Below are 19,482 nucleotides of genomic sequence, written 5' to 3' on the forward strand. Positions count from 1 at the left end.
GCCTTAAATCATTAGCTGTTAGTGACACGCTTGCCAAAACTTTAGCCGTCTCGATATCTTGCAATTTAGATTTGCTTTGTGTGTCTGAGATATAGATCAAAGGGGTTGTTACTCTAAAATGTAACAATAAATAACGAACTTTGATTGTCAAGTAGCTATCACTATTATACAATCATTACAAAATTTACCTCAAATAAAAGTAAAAAAAGGAATTAACACGTACATAAGCAGATTAGTTTACTGAAGAGGACCATATAATTAACATTCTATATAATGCAAAATATCTGTTTAATATTCTCTTGCTTTGAATATGAGCTCATGCAGTTATTGGAAGAAGAGAAAGTAATCAATGCAAAAAATAAAGGCGATAGAAAATAATCCGTAAACAATAGGTAGAGATATTAGCGTTATACATTATTAGGTAAATATTGTTAACGGATAACGAAGCTTAAAATATAAACTTAGAAAACTAGAAAATTAAAAAAAATATATAGAACAAAAGGTAACATTTAATAATTAGTATTTCCTAGACAAATTTAATTATAGATAATTACTAAGATTCAATGAAGCTTGAAAACTTCAAAACATACACAATAATTTATTTATTCACTGATACAAATGTTTCATAATTTGTCACATCAAAATTTCAAATTGATTTAAATTAAATTAATTTCCACGACTCACGATTACATAACATAACTAACCACTTCAGCAACTTAATTATACTCTCATCATCCGATTACATAACTATCAAATTGTCTTAGAAACCGCACCAATTTCGGGAATCTCTTAATTCTTAGTCTGAGAAGTTAGGAGACTCATCCATATTCAAAATGTATTGGAGAGCTATCATAGTCTGTCACGTTAAGGAACGTATTCAGGTGCGGGCTTTTGTTCTATTATAGCTTATCGATCGTATTTGTAAAGGCTCATTCCACTTTTATGGCTTTACGATGAAATTATTCAATCCTAAACTGGGTCTACACATATCTTAAGTTAATTGCCCATAAAATTGTATGAGGACGATGGTTCATTTTTACTCATATCAAGAGACGATAAAGTTCCTTTTGATTGGTACGTGTTTTTTAATAAGTAAATTTTATCACCCAAAAGTATACCACGATAAAAACAAAATTAATGTTCCCAAATTCTATTTCACAAAAAAACAGCAACCCTTTTTCCTCATTCCTAAACATGGAATCATAAAGTTTGTCACGAAATAAGAAAACATTAAAATTCGAGAGGCAAACAGATGTAAATCCTTGGGCTGCCAACTTTCACTCAATGCGTAATCATTATCATCGCCGGACGCTTCATTCCGTCACTGAAAAGCTTTAAAGATGGTAATTTGGTAAACAAACAAAGCAAGGGCCTAATGAAGGTTGCGGGTGTCCACAAACTTTCTTATTCTGCAAGGGGAAGCCCGCGAGCTCTTCCGTCCGATCCATTTGCTTGTTTATTCTGGGCTTACTTTCGTTTCGTTTTGTAAAATAATGTACCTACTTACCGTCTTGTTTGCAAATCTCGTGCTTTGACAATTGTCACTTTCTCACCCGTTGGGAACATTAGAGATATGGACAAACAATTTTTCAAAGTGTTCTTATAAAATTAATGTGAATTCGTACGTTATTCGTTAAAATGTACACACATATCAGTAAAATAATAAAAATATTTACTACATCAGTAATAAAAATAAATAAATTGCCATGTTGATATCTCTATTGCATACTCCATTACAAAGGAAAGACCTCAACTTATCTTTAAGTTATGGCAAGAAATGAGGAGACCCGCGTCGCTCCCCGGGCGGTCGCAGCGGGCGCTACCTTATGCCTAATTTAATTCTCAGCTTATTGAAATAAAAACGACATAGGTTTTCGTTAGGTGCCGGGAGGCGTGCGGGTCACAGGTGCCGCCGATGGTCGCGGCATCGTTAAAATTTACATAAAGTCTCAATCCACGATGTCGGGTGCTGCCCACCCCACGTTTATGCTACATTTAGTAATTTTATGATAATTTTGAAAACGGTCCCGCCACCCATCGCATTATACTAATAGAGGAGACCGCAGGACGCCCATACGATGTCGAAAATATTCAAGCGTCTTTTAAAATAATAAGTTTCGGTCGATAAATCGCCGTGGAACGGACATGGATTTAGGTAAAATTAATAGCAGATGTGTTTTCGAGTGCGGAGGGCAGTTACGGCAGACGCATAAATCCACTTGTTCGGTTCAAAAATGCCTTTGATTAATAGCGCGTAAAATCAAAGTGTTTGCGCGTAAAATTTTTAATATTTAACTTTTTACGGCCGTCGGGACGAGGGTTCGAAAGCAATTCCATGCAAATGTCTATTTACGCGTTGTACAGGTATCGGGAAGGTGGCGATAAAAATAAACGGTATTGTTTTGTTGCAGTCGAATCTGACACACCTGCCTCGGCACGAGTACGTGCCAGGGATCGGCATGGGCGTCGCAAAGTGCCCGTACGACCCCGCCGACAACTCCACCGCGCTGTGGGTGGAGAGGGGCAACCCGGGATCCTTGCCCGCATTGTACTCGGGAACTAACGCCGAATTCACAAAAGCTGACACGGTCATTTTTAGAACTGACCTGCACAACTTGACCACGGGGCGCCGGGAGTTCTCCTTCAAGCGGACACTTAAATACGACTCCAAGTGGCTTGACAGTAAGTGTTTTTAATATCCTTTTTATTGAATATATGTTTTGTTATAAATTTGTATTTAAAGATTGATAAGATGCACAGCAACAACAAAAAACAACCTACTCTTTAATTAGAGTAAGCAAAAGTATCTTGATTGCTAATTAATAGCTAACAAATATTACAAGGATGGAGAGACAGAAGATCATTTATAATTTTCTAATATCAATAGTAGGTACGAGTGAGACAAAAGTAATTAGTAGAGCAGTGACGAAATTATACAGCGTCAATTATTATTCCCAAATTGGAAATATAGTAGTTCGACTTGAACGCTACTAATTTATCGACAAATTAATTCATAATCATTAAAGTCAGCTCCTATATTCGACAGCAAACCACGCTACGCTGGTTATCATTAGAACAATTGTTTCAGTCATAGGGATTATGCGAATTAAACAGAAATTGGCCTGTTTTCCACTAAACAATCGAAATTACACTGTTTTCGCTCTAATGAACGGTTATATGCCTCCAATCTTTCGTTAATTTGTATTCCTGAGTATTCTGTATAGAAATTATGGGACGATAAATTCGGTTTAACTTTCGGATATCGTGTTATTTGTACCTTTTATTTCTGTTCTTTGTGTATTTTATTAAAGTAATCATTGTATGTAATTGCTGTTATCGTGAAGTTTACGTGATATTATTTGCGTGTTATATGAATAGCGTACAAAGTGCAAACATGATATGTGTTTAATTATGTATGTTACGGGAAAGGTATTTAGGTTATCGCGGTAATGTAATACAATAAAAATGGAATATCTTTCACATGTATAATTCAAGTACACGTTCATAAATCTAAAACATATTCAAAGGAGGATATTTTTAGAATTTAATATATTTTTATTAAAATATAATCCATTGAACCGCGGCTCGCGAATGCCGTAAATTCGCTTTGATAACTAATTGCGAAGCCGCAATAATTTATAGCCCCTAATATTCCAAAGCTTTAAAGTCTTATTAGGTCCTAATTCTCCTATAGATTTAATTTGCTGGTGGGAAATTACCTTCCGCTCGCGATCACAATGGACCTTAGCAATGCATATACGTATAAACGCGTGTATTTAATCCCTAACACACGACGATTTTATTCTGAAGCCAACAAATGAGTGCTTATTATATCACAATATAATACCCTCTATACGTTGTAATTGACACATGGCTTCATCTAATATTTATTGCATATCATACGGAATAACAGCGATTTGATGCCTTGGTAATAACGTGGGGATTTGCCGCTGCTACAATAGGTTGAATAATTTAATGAGAATTTCATTTTAATCATTTTTATGTATAATATAGATTTGAACTGAAACTTAATGTTGTGTTGTGTGTTGTTGTATTCTAATTATGTTAACTTTCTGGTAGTCAATAATATAGTTGAGTAATTTTATTGGACACTAATGCTTGATCGAAAATTATCTGTTAGACGAATAGAAAGTTGACACTTGGTATTATTATGTTTAATTATAGTCGAGCCAATTTAATAGGCAACATTTGACGTCTATCAATTTTATCTTCATAGGGTGGTAACCTGCTTAAAAACATCGATTAAAGTGAATTAATCGATACGGACTTAAAACATTTGTCAATCGAACTTGAAACACATGTCAATAATTTATGATAATTTGTATTCCCAAGTAATCAATGCATTCGATTCTAGATGACAGGTTTCGATTTTTAGAGTAACGTCTCTGGTATTTAAAAAGAAAAAATCCTAAAATTACTTGTATCGGTCATTATTATTATAAAAATGCTGTGTAAAAATGTAATCGTAATTGAAAAAAGTTAAGCAAATGTGCAGTTCTAACAAAACGAAATATCATGTTATTCTATGTCGTCGTTACTAGGTTACGTTGTTGAATTTTGTTGAACTGTCAAATGTTGCCTATTAAAATGGCTCTACTATAGTTGTATCTTTGATTATATAAGAGTTGTATATTGTATATATCCTTTTCGCACAAAATACATACCTAATCCATCTTTTCTAGAACCGAACTTCGTTGGATCGTTCGACGTGGGCGAATACGTTTTATTCTTCTTCCGCGAGACAGCGGTGGAATACATCAACTGCGGCAAGGCGGTGTACTCAAGAGTAGCCCGCGTGTGCAAACGGGACACTGGAGGCAAGAATATACTGAGCCAGAACTGGGCTACGTATCTGAAAGCGAGACTCAACTGCAGCATTCCTGGGGAGTTTCCGTTCTACTTCAATGAAATACGTGAGTTATAGTGCTAGATCATTGATAGATAGTGACTTCAGAAATGTATTGTTATTTGAATATATTTACTTGATTTTTACATTTTTCATGACATAGACTTCCTTAGATATACGATGATATACCTAAGTTAGGAAAAGCATAAAATTAATTTACAATTGTTATTAATCAATTATTTATTAAACTTATTCTTATATGCAAAACTGCGTTACAACATGTTTACAACAATTGAATTATGCCTGATAATGTCAGAAAACAAGACAACACATGGCACAAACTGTCTACATAATTTATCCAACATTTAAATGCTTACTCCCCAATTTTTCTGCTTCACTCGAACAGCAAACTAAATGTTCCCCACTTAGATTTTAACTACATCCCGCCACGTCCCTTCGGCCAAACACGCAAATATTGACTGTCAATTCGGGCCAAACATACGGAGTTTCAATTCAATGGTGCATAGAGATTTAAGCGACAAAAGCGTAGCCAATTCCCGTCGCGATCCCAATCTTCATCTAATATTAACGTGCACCGTTCTGCCTAACGCCTTCCCCCAATGCATTCCTTGCATAACTCATGAGAATGTAATAGCAACATTTAAATATTTACCGTTTACTTCACCAAAACTCAATTAAAGGAAAGTCACTTGAAGCATACAGAAACGCACTGCTATGTTTTGATTTTAATTTGAATTTATTTACATATCATGTAATGTTGATATGTATTATTGATTAGTGCTTTTACTAATAACATATCAAGCTCTTTTCGGAGCTATTTTGCGACGTTAACATCTTTTATATCGAAGGTTTTTATCTAATGAACTATCCCGATAAAAATTAAAGCATCATGAATAGATTTGCTTTCGTGATTTTACTGTACGGCCAAAGTTGAAAGATGTTTATGATAGACCGTACATTCGCATTCTAACCTAATAACCTAATAGTAAATGAAACCTATTTTTCTTGTATTATATCAAGTAGAATAGCTACTACTTTAATGAAATTGAGTGGCTTGAACACTATGAATTCAGAAAATAGATTTTCACATTCAAACTAGCATTAAAAGAGTATAATGATAGTATTCTTCGACCTACATTCTCTATAAGCCGTATTATTATAAACATGCTCTTTCCTTATAAAACATTGAATAAACTAGAACACGTGCTTAAATAAAAATGAAAGGTAATTTTATGAGTCCGTGCGAACGTTGAAATTTTTAATTAAAAGTATTAAATGAAATGCCCTTGTTTTTGTATATTATATTGCCCAAAGTTTCCGCTTTATTAAGCAAAGAAACAAAATTGTATACAGCGTGTCCAGAAATTTACAATAGGTTTGTTTTCTTGAGACAATAACTTTTTTTGAACTCTTTCACTGTTGGTTTTTATAACATCATGAATATAAATATATTTAAATAAGTGTTTGAAGCTATAATTAACCCCACTTCACATGTGACACACTCGTTGTTAGTGGATTTTATTATCTAGAGGCAGGCGATATTAATTCAAATGTAAATTATTTTTTCACAACTTAATTTAAAATGAATAAAATACTTTTATATAAATATTTGGTTTCAAAATGAAAATTTATTGCACAACTATTTTTGAATATTGATGCCAGAGTGCGTCTAATAAACAATGTTTCAGCTTTACCTTTGCTAATTTTGTGCCTAAATTGGCTTTTTTTCGAAATTTAAAACACTCCCTATAATACCATAATACTGAATTATAAAAAATGAACATGTGTTACGCAGATCGGGCGGTATTTAAATAAGGAGGTTAAAGAATAAATTATATTTATAGTCGGCACGCGCTAAGCTTTCGTTTTGACAACTCTTTCGTGTTTTGTTTGTAAAATATGTTCTTGCTTTTTCCCAAAACATCGCTTTACGCCTTTCTCATATTTAATACAACTGTTATTTATGATATGACATGCCTTTGCCTACATTTTTTCTTTAACGACCTGTAATGAAAATATATTAACCGAAATGTTTCCTCAATGGAATAGCTAATTTTGGATTAAAAAGCTTTTTAACCCTTATGAATGAATAAATAATATCTCACAAAAGGCAAACTTTTCAATTATTGTTCAGAAATTAAGAAAGTTTTAAAATAGTCATGTTAATATAGAGTAAACTAATAACTAACAAATTCAAATACTGTTGAACAGTTCGTAATTATTATTCAAACAATTTAAGCTTATGTGACATCTACAACCTTGGAACTAATCGTCGTAACTTCAGAGTAAAGTTTGACAACCACAATAGTTACAATTAATTGGATTGCTAACTCTTGTACTTCAGGAAAATTATGATTGTCTTGCAATTACGAATTGTTATATAAATTATTGTTTGTAGCAACGTTGAAATATTTCATTACACGTAATTTAACTTTCACAATGGCTGTTTCAATACATTTAAATGTAAGTAATATTGATCCGTCTGTCTGTCTGAAATGTATACACATCGTTAGAGTTCGAGCAAGCAACTAGTCTTTAAACTAACCCATCAGCAAAAATAACTCCAATATCTCAAAATTAAACCCAAAGCCTTTCAGTTATGCTCTATAATACTGAATCAATTAAAATACCAGCTTAAGGTTTCCCTTTAACTAATATTACGACGCGTAATCCGCAACAGAACACTTCCTGAATTTCAGTCAGACTCCCGCGGGACACATTAAAAGCGAAACGGGATCGCGTCTGAATAGAATACCTCCATCTGTTTTATGTTCGCAGTTACATTTTGTTGTAAATTTAATTCGTTTTGCCCATAATGAAATACAATTATGTAGAATTATTGCCTGTTTCATTGGATCTTTAAGTACGTTCTATTTTATTTTCTATGTTCAATGTTAAAACTTATTAAATTCCTAACGAAATTTTATAGTGTATTTATAATTTATTCAAAAGAAAAAGTAAACTAAGCATAAATAGAACAGTCTAGACAAACATTTCATAACGTCTAAATTTGTTTCAACAGAGAGCATTTACAAAGTTCCCGGAGACGACAGCCGCTTCTATGGAGTGTTTACTACCGCGTCAACCGGGCTTATGGGCTCTGCTATTTGCACCTTCACTATCGGCGACATCCAGAAGGCATTTGAGGGGAAGTTCAAGGAACAGGCTACATCCAGCTCTGCTTGGTTGCCGGTTATCAGCAGCAGAGTGCCTGAACCCAGGCCTGGTACATGTGTTAATGATACTTCGTCGCTACCGGACACAGTGCTCAATTTTATTCGGTAAGATAGTTTTATTTTCTGCAACATTCATCAAAGAAAATAACAAATATTCATTTATGCATTAACAAAAGTAATGTAATGTTTTTCAATTAACGAGTGTAAAACGAAATAGGTTGCATTGTATCCTAGACGTGATTATCACAAGGTACGATTAGATCAATAATATGTCTGAAGACACGAATCTTATTCCCGTACAAAGTAAAAGAAGGTAAACAGAGTCGACGATCGCTTACAAACTTGCCACAGGAATCTCAACAGAAGCTCATTGAAATCGCAGGCACTTTTATCTAGCGACACGTCCTGTTAATTATTATCCGACGCTCTCATCCCGAGGGTGTTCAATTATTTTTTTTCCACACTTTACACGATCCTCGTGTGGAAACGCTGAGATTTTAACACTTCACCTGAACCAGCGTGAAAATAACACATTTCACGCACCGAGATTGAAATTTTTAATTAAATAAGTGGGGATTTGTTGTCAACGTGGAAAGAAACGCTTTTATCGCCGTGTGTCGGATGGCGTATCGCCTGACGCTATCGGGGACGCGTTACATTCGTTTTAATGTTTTTGTTGTGCTAATTTTCATCCAATTAAAATTGTATTGTTTAAGTAAAACAACTTGCTTGGTTAATAATTGAGACAGGTACAATGATAAGGGTACATTTACATTTATGGGAAATAAGATATGATGTAGATTCAATTTAATAATGTATGAATTTCTTGATGTGTAAGTCAATTTTAGAACTTTAAGTTTTGTACATACGAATTAAATTTTGGTTTATGTAAATAACATGCCAAATATAGTAGCATTTTCTGCACATATTTATTTATTCTTTATTGCTCCGTGAATGATTACAATAAAACTAAGAAAGTTTTACTTTACATAATAAGAGACAATCGCACATTATTGTCCTGGTTTTATATATTTTCGTATCTTCCAAACAGGTCTCACCCATTAATGGACAGTGCGGTATCCCACGAGCACGAAAAGCCGATATACTACAAACGGGACCTGTTCTTCACGAGGCTGGTGGTAGACCGAGTAAAGGTCGACATGATGGGCCATCAGTTGGAGTATACCGTGTACTACGCTGGCACAAGTAAGTGCAATATTAGCCCTTTTATCTAGAGCAGGAAGATTAGTTTCAACATTCAGTGCTATATTTGGAGCCGTTAAAATTCATATAGAATTTTTATAGACTATGTAATGTTTTAAATTGAGCACTACATACGTGAGAAGTTATAAATACGTGTCAGTAAATTTTGTCAATAATATAATATGCTTAAATTTCTTGGTTGCGTCTAACGTGAAACGAAACGTCTTTGAACGAATTTATTACTTTTATTAAAGAGTTAACTTTGATATCATCTGCATATAACTCGCAGCCTTTGAACCTCAAAGCGACACAAACCGTCAATCGGTAACGATGTACCTAACATTTTCTTCTTTGATATTTCACTTACAAAATTACCCACACTTTACGATGTGTCTTAAGTGCACATCAACGTACAAATCGAATTAATAATTTTGACTTGAGTGATACAGTAATTGAATAATATTCGGGTCTACGGGTCGGGTCACGAATATTCGACCTACATAGATTTATTTTGGCAGCTGTCAATATTATACGGGCTTATGATTTGTTAACGTAGCGCGCACGACTCACTTGTAGGAAAATTGTATTTATAAAGACTACCCGCTACTTAAATTGGGTTACTTAGAGCCCTTTCACATACTACGTAAATGCAGTAGTGTGTATCAGGAACAAACTGTATACGATCAATGTTCATTTATGAAACGTTAAGAATTGTTAATATTATATGTAAGTATTTCAAATTGTTGGCTATTCGGAAAACTTTCTGTTTATTGACGTACCTACATTATACATTTTATTATAATGATAAGGCATTATATTTGTTATTAAAGATTCAAATATAATCTAAGCGGTAATAATTAAGTTACAAAATCACTCATATTTTTAAATTTTTAATTAAAGTTCACACAGTACAGCAACCAGTCGAAACAAAAAAAACCATTAGTATTAAAAATACCTTCGCGCCGTGAAATGAAAGAGTACCTCTGGATGAAAATGGAGCAAAAGCCATAACTCGTTTTTGTGACATTTGGACAAACGCAACCCTTCCGCCGCCATCAGTGTTCTCGCATTCTCGCTTTCTAATATTTCTTTTCATTAATAATTTATTTTGCATTGTTTTATTTACATAATATAAAACGTAAATTATATTTTTCTGTGTGCACGCTTAGCCCTCCGTATCAGGGAAACGAGGCCAAATTTGATTGTTTCGCACAGTTACTAACTCGTATTATGTAGTATGTACACAAGATCCTAATTTCGTCAAAGCTGCTTAAAATCCATTGTCATATCCGAGCGGGAAGATAGCCTTTGAAGGCAGGAAACCCCATTATAATTTTTATTGTTCGTACGTAACGACCATGCACAACACCTACTTTTTAACACTTTGTCAACTCACAATTTATTAACTTTTAAAAGCTCGCACTAAAGCTTTTAAGCCGCACACTCGAACAGTATTCCGTTTTCCTCAGAAGTAGCAAAAAGTACATTTCTCTTTAAGCCTTTTTGAAAGTCGCGTTGCATTTCCACGGTTTTTCTTTCTCCTAAGGGGTTGTAGGATCTCAAAAGTATAATGCGAACGAGTTTATTAATAACTCCAACACTTTCTGTTATTACACCACCGGTACTTGTGAATAATTACTCCTTCCTCCAGTTTTTATTCGTAAAGTGTTCGTAAGTTTTGTTAACTCAAACTAATTATGTTTGCATTTTGTCAGTATTATTTCGGTATATGCACGTGTGCCTTCAGATTGCGGCAGACCACAGACGTTGGGCGGAGCCGTCCGCGTCGGTGCGGCGTAAATTCGTACGTCGCGCATTAAACAACACCTTCAAGTGGTAATTTTCGTCCGTGTTGTTGCAATTTTCACCAATCTACCTGAAAATCGTTTTCCAAACTGAGACCCGCCCGAGACTACTGAATGGATTAAACTCACGTAGATATCTAACGAAGGGGGAGTTCGTTTACGGAACAACTTTTACGAAAGGAGAGCTACATTCGAGTTGGCGTTTGAAATGCTTGTGTGGAATATTAAATTGTTTAAGCGTTACCTTTGACGTTCCCTTCTGCTTTAGCCACGTACCGTGATAATTACTGTTGCTTAATCTGCATAATACTACTTTGTTTTGCCACCAATAGTGAAAACTGTTTAAGCACTAGCAAAATGTGGATACGAGAACGTTGATTATAAACTTTGCGAGACAAACTAGAACGCAATAAAGTGCTTAAACGCTACATGTACTTCCGCGTCTGACAGTGCACCAAAATAAATGGTTTCGTGTATTCAAACTGTGAAGAGTGAGCTGCCCCAAAATCTACACTTAGTTTACAATTTAAACTCGAGCGTGAAATAAGTTGTACGCCTCAACCGTTGTGGATCGCCTGAGGGATCTTAAAAAGGACAGTTTACTCTTTCAATAAAGACTCCGACTGCGTCCGTGGTCTGGCGACGCGATATTGCCTCCCGCTTAGCCCGCTTCGAGTGCTTACCGCGTTATAATATGCATTAAACTGCGCTAGCCGTGGCGTTGTAGCGGCGCTCGAGGTGCCGGCAGACAATGAGAAATGAGCGTATGATGTTCCCGCAATGCGGGCCCCTGCCTCGTCTCATTCCATTTGTTTTATCACGCCTAAATCACTGTTGCCACACAACTTTGCGGAGGTTGATAAAACTTTGACAGCAACTGTCATGTACACCCCCTTGTTTGTCAATGGGAGGGAGGCGAGGTATCAAAGACATTAAGAGTATTTAGAAGTTAACGAAGTTAATTAAATTCCTCGAGTTGACATCAACAGTGAGAGTCTAAGGGCGTCTTTGTAAACAAACATAATAATAATGTAAACGTATCGCGCAAAGACAGCTTGTGTTCACAATTATGAAACTTAATTATAGGGGCTGAATCTATTCGTATAGACATACATAGAAAACATAAATTATTCATCATCAAAATAAAGAACCAATTTCAACGAACCGAGTTATATCGGATATACCCTTAGCTCAAGCCTGTATCAAATACACAACTAGGTTGATTAAGCTTTGAACGTGCATGATCCGAAGCTGTTATTAAAAACGATTTAAAATTCACAGTCAGCTCAACGTGGAGTGGTCGGTGGATATATCGTAGCCATGATGATATAATTACGTGAACTCGAAGTCACAAAACGCTTAGTCCTTTGAGGTTTGGAATTTAGTTAGAGTTGGTGCATTGGCCAGACAGATTTAATAGCTTTTACTACGCATAAATGTCGCGAAAAGTTTTAACTGTCCTTTTCTTTAGCTATCATATTTACATTTGCATAATGTTGCATTTTGCTACTTAGTACTTCTCAGACTACTTTTAAATATGCATGGAGAGACAGGGACGACATTTATTAAAGAAATAATTCACATATAAAACGCAAAACAAATTTAGAAAGTAGTGGGTCTAGATATTATTAACTTAAGAGTCGTTTATACCTACAATATTTATACATCACAATACATTTACCGCCATGGCCATAAAAAGTTTTCTTTGCATAAGTATTAACGGCCTCATAATTATTTACAACACTCGTATCGTATATGTAATAACGATACACTGTGATATTGCTCTTAAAGTATCGGAAAGCCATTTGCGTAAGTGCATGAAGTCAAAGTTTTGCCGTAAACATGAATTGCGATCAAAGCAAAATGATATGTGAAGGTGGTACATTAACTGGAACATCAAAATGTGTTAGCAATTTCCAAATTTATTTTATACTCTTGCAACCAATACTTAGCAGCCTCGTTATTCACATTTAATAATGTATTTTTTTAAAGCTGAATTATTTTACTGAATGACTACCATCATGTGTTGTTTATAAGCATACATTTTTTAACAAAAATTGTATTATGTTTTCTGTGTACGTGAGAGCATTTTTTTTACTCTTATTATTGTTTTAAAATATTTTCCACACATTTTTATGTAAATAACTATTTACATGATAATGTTTTAAGTATAACATTTTATGACTCTTCCCGCAAAATCGCATTAATGTACATTTTTTAAACTTACCTTATCTTAATAACCATGAAAAGTATTAGCAGTTTAATATTTTATATTGCCTCGTCATTTACAATTCATTTTATTTAACTGCCAATATAACAGCAATCTCATAAAAATCTATCTCATATATTGTATAGCTTCGGGCTTCATCGATGCATTGGCAGGACGAAAATGAACAATATTTATTGCTCAGAGCTGGGGCGGAAATTCCTAAGTAATTTATAGTTCAACGCTACCTTAGCTTACATTGTGTCCACTATTTTGAGTTAGCTCGTAGCTTTGAGGTTTTCCTGAGATATTCGATAGTGTTCATGAATGATAGTTGGGAAGCGGCTACACGTGATGCCTGTAAATTTTGTATAACGTCTTATTCTGTTTACTCGGACAATGTAGTTACAGTGTCCTGCATCTCTCGATTGAGTTAGTGCAATATACCTGATCAAAGCATTTCCTTTTTGAGGTATACATGTCTAAATATATTATAATAAAATACGTACGATAGTACAAGTGATAACTGCGTTAAAAACAACCGACTTCAAACTTGCACTTGCAAAAATGCCCATAAAATAAAAACTACTGGGCCTATCCGAATAAAATTTTTATGGGACCAATTCGACACCATCCCGCATCGAACAAAAAAAGAATCACGTAAATCGGTTCAGAAACCTCGGAGTAATCGGTGTACATACATAAAAACAAAAAAAACATACCGGCCGAATTGATAACCTCCTCCTTTTTTTGAAGTCGGTTAAAAATAGTACGATAGCTTTAATCCCGGATAATATTTGTGCTCGTTATTTTAATCAATACTGCCCCAAATTAGTTCTCTCAAACACCTATTGAATGATAACGACTTAATTCGGGGCCTGTCATTAAAATTGTGTATATTTTAGCAACCCGTGTTATTAAGGACTGCAGATAGTTATATATTCAGTCATTATTCAAAACAGTTTAATTTAATATAATTTAATGGAAGTCAGAAATTCAAATGAACAATTTCAAGCCGTCGAGCTTAGCGGTCTATTTACAAAAGGATTGCCCCTTCGCACAAACACGAAGCAATTAGTTATACCCATAATTAGCATTCAAATCGCGTCCACTGAGAATAAACATTGATTTTTTATATCCCGAAACTGAGGGGAGGGCTTGTCGGGAACAGGATTTAGAATACTAATGTGTTCACTTTTGAACGGTTTTTCGCGCCCCGATAAAAGTACCCAACGTTTTTTGCATAAAACATCTCATCAAAGGATTGCTTAGGTCCCAGTGTATATTGAATATCAAAAGGTACGGGAAAGTTTCCGAAGGTGGCGCGGTCGCGGCATCCCTAATGCCACGGCCACCGTGAAAGCCTCCTTTAAAAATACACCTTTGATACGTGTTCAGAATAACCGACCGCTTAATACAAAATACAAAATAACGAGACACCTACAACCCTTCTCTAATATAAAATTCTATGAGGAAAATATTTTTCACTCCTTGGATATGTATACAATCTCTTAAGGAATTCTCTGACCTGATATAAACTAGCTATAAATGAAGCTCTATTTAAAGGAAAACTAATTTTCTGTAAGCTTTAATAATAACGCCAATATTGTTAATCATTCTCAAAATCAAATATCTTTAACAGGTAATCTAAATATTTTATTCAAAATGTGAGCTCGAATTCTTTAGTAAAACGTGTTCACAAGCATGTCTAATTATAATGTAGGTCACATAGCACCTAAAAACTATCGATCTCCCTGATTGCTTTTCAGTCCTTGAATATTGAATGTACAAGCCTTGAAACTTGTAACTATACATTGTCAGCCGATACATGTTATTAGTACTGGCCTTTGAAGTTATTTATCGGAAACGAAAATAGTATTAAATACATCAATAGCTCAGCAATAGACACATAAAATTTCTAACGTTTCTCATAAAAGTAGCTCGAGAGCTCGCTGGCAAACGTTTAAAAGCCGCGTTCTTCGATTTACGGCGTCTATAAAATACATATTGCGATCCCTGATAAAAGTCCGCGCCGAATTTGTTCATATTGTCAACATCGAGATTTATTTGTTACGGTTTACGTAACGAATCAAGAAAACGCGACATTTAGGAAATGTATTTGACCAGTATATGTTTAATTTCTACCTAACAATGATTTTATACAGCTTCATTAGTTTAGTTAAATGACAGAAAGAAGAAAAAAATAATAGTCTTCATCGAGTAGGTAATATATGCGAATAAAATATTATAAGACACAAAAGTTTCCCAGAATTTTACATGCGCGTAAATGCGAGGTTTCCAATAATCGTAAGTTAAAAGTCGGCCGATTCGATTGGTTACCGACTTTTTTATGAAAAGCAATAAAGATGTTAGAGCTACTTTGTGTTTGAGAATTTATACCACTCGGAGGATAAAACTTATATTGTTCCGGAGATCGCAAAAAAGTTTTCACTTAGGCTTGTCGGTGCAAAATCTTTATTGGATTGTGGGGTAATTCCTTTTATACCACCTCCGGAGGGTTGTGATCACTGAGTAAGAAAATATGGAAATATAATTACAAAATGTGGCAACCCTTATCCTTGTCCTTAATTTAATTTAGTGACAAGATTCGGAAATAAGGTTGGACATATAAATTTATAAAGAATAGAAAAAATTCGATCACGAGGCGGGACTCGAACCCGCATCCTTCGCGCCATTCCGGGGCGGATGCCTAACCAACTCAGCCACTCGTGACCCGCCTGAGCAATCGAATATAATCTATTCTTTCAGTTTTATGTGTCTTAAGGGACACACCGCGCGCCATCTATTGAGATGATTTAACAACCATCTCAACCAATATGAAGCACTTTTCAGTGAATACAATATTGTAACGATGGAACACGACCTTTTGTTGAATTTATATTTTTTGGTTTTTATGGCATTCAAATGCTTTATAAATATAAATTTATAAAGAATAGAAAAAATTCGATCACGAGGCGGGACTCGAACCCGCATCCTTCGCGCCATTCCGGGGCGGATGCCTAACCAACTCAGCCACTCGTGACCCGCCTGAGCAATCGAATATAATCTATTCTTTCAGTTTTATGTGTCTTAAGGGACACACCGCGCGCCATCTATTGAGATGATTTAACAACCATCTCAACCAATATGAAGCACTTTTCAGTGAATACAATATTGTAACGATGGAACACGACCTTTTGTTGAATTTATATTTTTTGGTTTTTATGGCATTCAAATGCTTTATAAATACAAATTTATAAAGAATAGAAAAAATTCGATCACGAGGCGGGACTCGAACCCGCATCCTTCGCGCCATTCCGGGGCGGATGCCTAACCAACTCAGCCACTCGTGACCCGCCTGAGCAATCGAATATAATCTATTCTTTCAGTTTTATGTGTCTTAAGGGACACACCGCGCGCCATCTATTGAGATGATTTAACAACCATCTCAACCAATATGAAGCACTTTTCAGTGAATACAATATTGTAACGATGGAACACGACCTTTTGTTGAATTTATATTTTTTGGTTTTTATGGCATTCAAATGCTTTATAAATATAAATTTAGCGCGAAGGATGCGGGTTCGAGTCCCGCCTCGTGATCGAATTTTTTCTATTCTTTATAAATTTATATTTATAAAGCATTTGAATGCCATAAAAACCAAAAAATATAAAAGGTTGGACATATTTACTCAACGATCCAAATTACCTAAATAAAAATGTATTTTTGTAAACGTAGCGGAACGTAGTATTATTATTTATTGACTTAACTATCTAGAAGATTATTTTATTGTGATGAAAATTGCAAAATGCAAATTAATAAAATATTAGATATTAAATAATCCGTAGTAATAGAGAGTTTTTGAGATTTTAACGAAATAGTTCACCATTATTCATGAATTTACTAATTACTATTGTTGATTGCTACTTACACGTGTTTATGTTACAATCCTAATTTTCTCCACACGTTCCTTATTCCTCAATACATCTCACTATTAAAAACAAAATGTACTCAATTTGTTGTATTCTTCATTTGTTCTCCTTAGAGGCTCCGCAGGGATTGACCGGTTCGATTAGACCAATGCGTTTAATTATTTTGCCAGTCCCAATCGTGATCAGAATTAATGTCTTTATCTACGTTTATTTATAAGCCTCCATGTTAGACGGATTACCAGCGTCTGCATCGCTTTAACCTAATTAAATATTTGATAGTGCGCTGGGAATTATAGAGCTCTCTAAAAACATACATCTTTATTCTTTGAAGTCATATTATGTGGTTTTACGGAGGAGCTCTCTGTTTATTTACATTCGTAATACTTCATTACTAATTTCGTATGTATATGGTATAATGTTCAGCTATAAAATAAGTTATACATGTAGGAATAAACTGTTTCAAAACACCATAAAGCTAGGGAAAAGCATCCTTATTGACACAACACATTAAATAGGTAAGTTTCCAAATGATAACCATAATTATCAGTATGACAAATATTGCATCGGAAGGCTGATAACGAATGGGCAAAAAGTAATTTCAACTCGTCTTTTACCCCCTAACATTACGTGACGTCACGTCTTAAAGCTTAAAGCGTGTTACGAGGTTGCCATAAACAAATTTCAGTTTGGCCCTGTACCTCCCTATTTGCTTGCCGGATTCCGTGAATGCTTTCTCTTGTACTCGCTATTATCGCATCAACTTGAAATACTGTCAAAATTTAAAAGCCGCTAATGTATGGTGTGGCACAGACCGCGGTAATGCTCCTGTGTGTTTATATAACTTACGACGAATAGTTTGCATTTAAATATCTTCCCTTTGAGGATATAACAATATGTAATTTCTGTCATTCTACATATTAGTTATCATTATTTAGTTTTATTATCCCTAATATTAAGATTAACGTTTTTATTCTATTCATCTATACATATAATAAATCTTTAGAAGGGTCAATTCTGTACATTGAAAATATTGAAAAAATAAATACCAGGGGGTGTTACTGGATCGATACCAAACCCAAATATGTGATTAAATCAATTTTTGTCTGTCTGTCTGTCTGTCTGTCTGTCTGTATGTGAAGGCATCACGTAAAAACTAACGGTTCGATTTCGATGAAACTTGGTATAATTATACCTTATTATCCTGGGCATAAAATAGGATACTTTTTATCCCGGAAAAAAACGTAGAAAAAAAAAATCTTAATTTTTCCGCGCGGGCGGAGTCGCGGGCGGAAGCTAGTTTTTAATATTGAGTTTCAATATCAACGAACAGACTATGTTGTACTGTGTTTTATGCTGCTGAACTTTTCATAGCTTACACAAATACATTTAATTTATTATCAGGTTTATAATTTAGCATGCAAAACAATAGTTTTATATTCGGCACATGAACCTTGAACTAATATAAATTCCAATACCGGTTACATATTATTCCGTAATGATGGCAGTTTCCATAACGCAACCTCTATGTTGGCACGATTGCCCTAAATTTAGTTCTCATTATCTTTATTACACCTTTGATGTTAATCACAGCAGGCTTTATTGCATCAAATGACATAGGTATTAAATAGCTTGGCCCTTTTAATGAAAGTAGATTAATACGGCGTGTCGAGTTGTGTGTAGAAATATTTTTTGGCGATTCGTCGGCATTTATTATTTATCATGTTTTTACAATTTCATTTATATAGTATTTACGTTTCATTTTTTTTTCTAAATCTAAAATAAGTAAGTGCGAGAATTAATTGACAATTCATCATCACATCATCACTGTCAGCCTACACTCGTCCACTGCTGGACATAGGCCTCAGTCATGGCACGCCACTGCAATTGACAATTGTAACTTTACAAAACAATAGCCGAATACAGTTGACTTTGATCAATACGCGAACTATGTGGGTAGGATAATATAATATAATTCAAAATAATAATATACTATAGCACGTATAGAAGCTTCAAAGCATTAATTATAATGTTATAATCAACTGTAAAGTAAATACCGAATAGCTCTGCTATTTCAATGTCAAATCAAATCATCGTAATTGCTTAACGCTCTCGTTTTCGCAAACATGGAATACATCAACAATTCTTATTGTGCGGGGAACGGTAACAAACTGTAATTATATTCCATCAAAGGTCTTAGGAATTGCGTACATTAACACCCACATATAAGGCTTTGTACACACTGTAATGGAAGTGAATCAATGCTTTTTGACA

At 34.6% G+C, this 19,482-nt stretch overlaps 1 protein-coding gene across 1 annotated transcript in view; it reads left to right on the forward strand.

Moving 5' to 3' along the window:
• Positions 1–19,482, forward strand: part of LOC123697400 (semaphorin-2A) — a 108,808-nt gene that overhangs the window by 82,699 nt on the left and 6,627 nt on the right. The window contains exons 7-10 of the mRNA XM_045643898.1: positions 2,412–2,682; positions 4,704–4,934; positions 7,911–8,169; positions 9,116–9,270. Of these exons, the coding sequence (XP_045499854.1) occupies positions 2,412–2,682; positions 4,704–4,934; positions 7,911–8,169; positions 9,116–9,270 (916 nt within the window). The remainder of the gene's footprint in view (positions 1–2,411; positions 2,683–4,703; positions 4,935–7,910; positions 8,170–9,115; positions 9,271–19,482) is intronic.

This window comes from Colias croceus, chromosome 14 (genome assembly GCF_905220415.1).
Source record: "Colias croceus chromosome 14, ilColCroc2.1".
Lineage (NCBI taxonomy): Eukaryota > Metazoa > Arthropoda > Insecta > Lepidoptera > Pieridae > Colias > Colias croceus.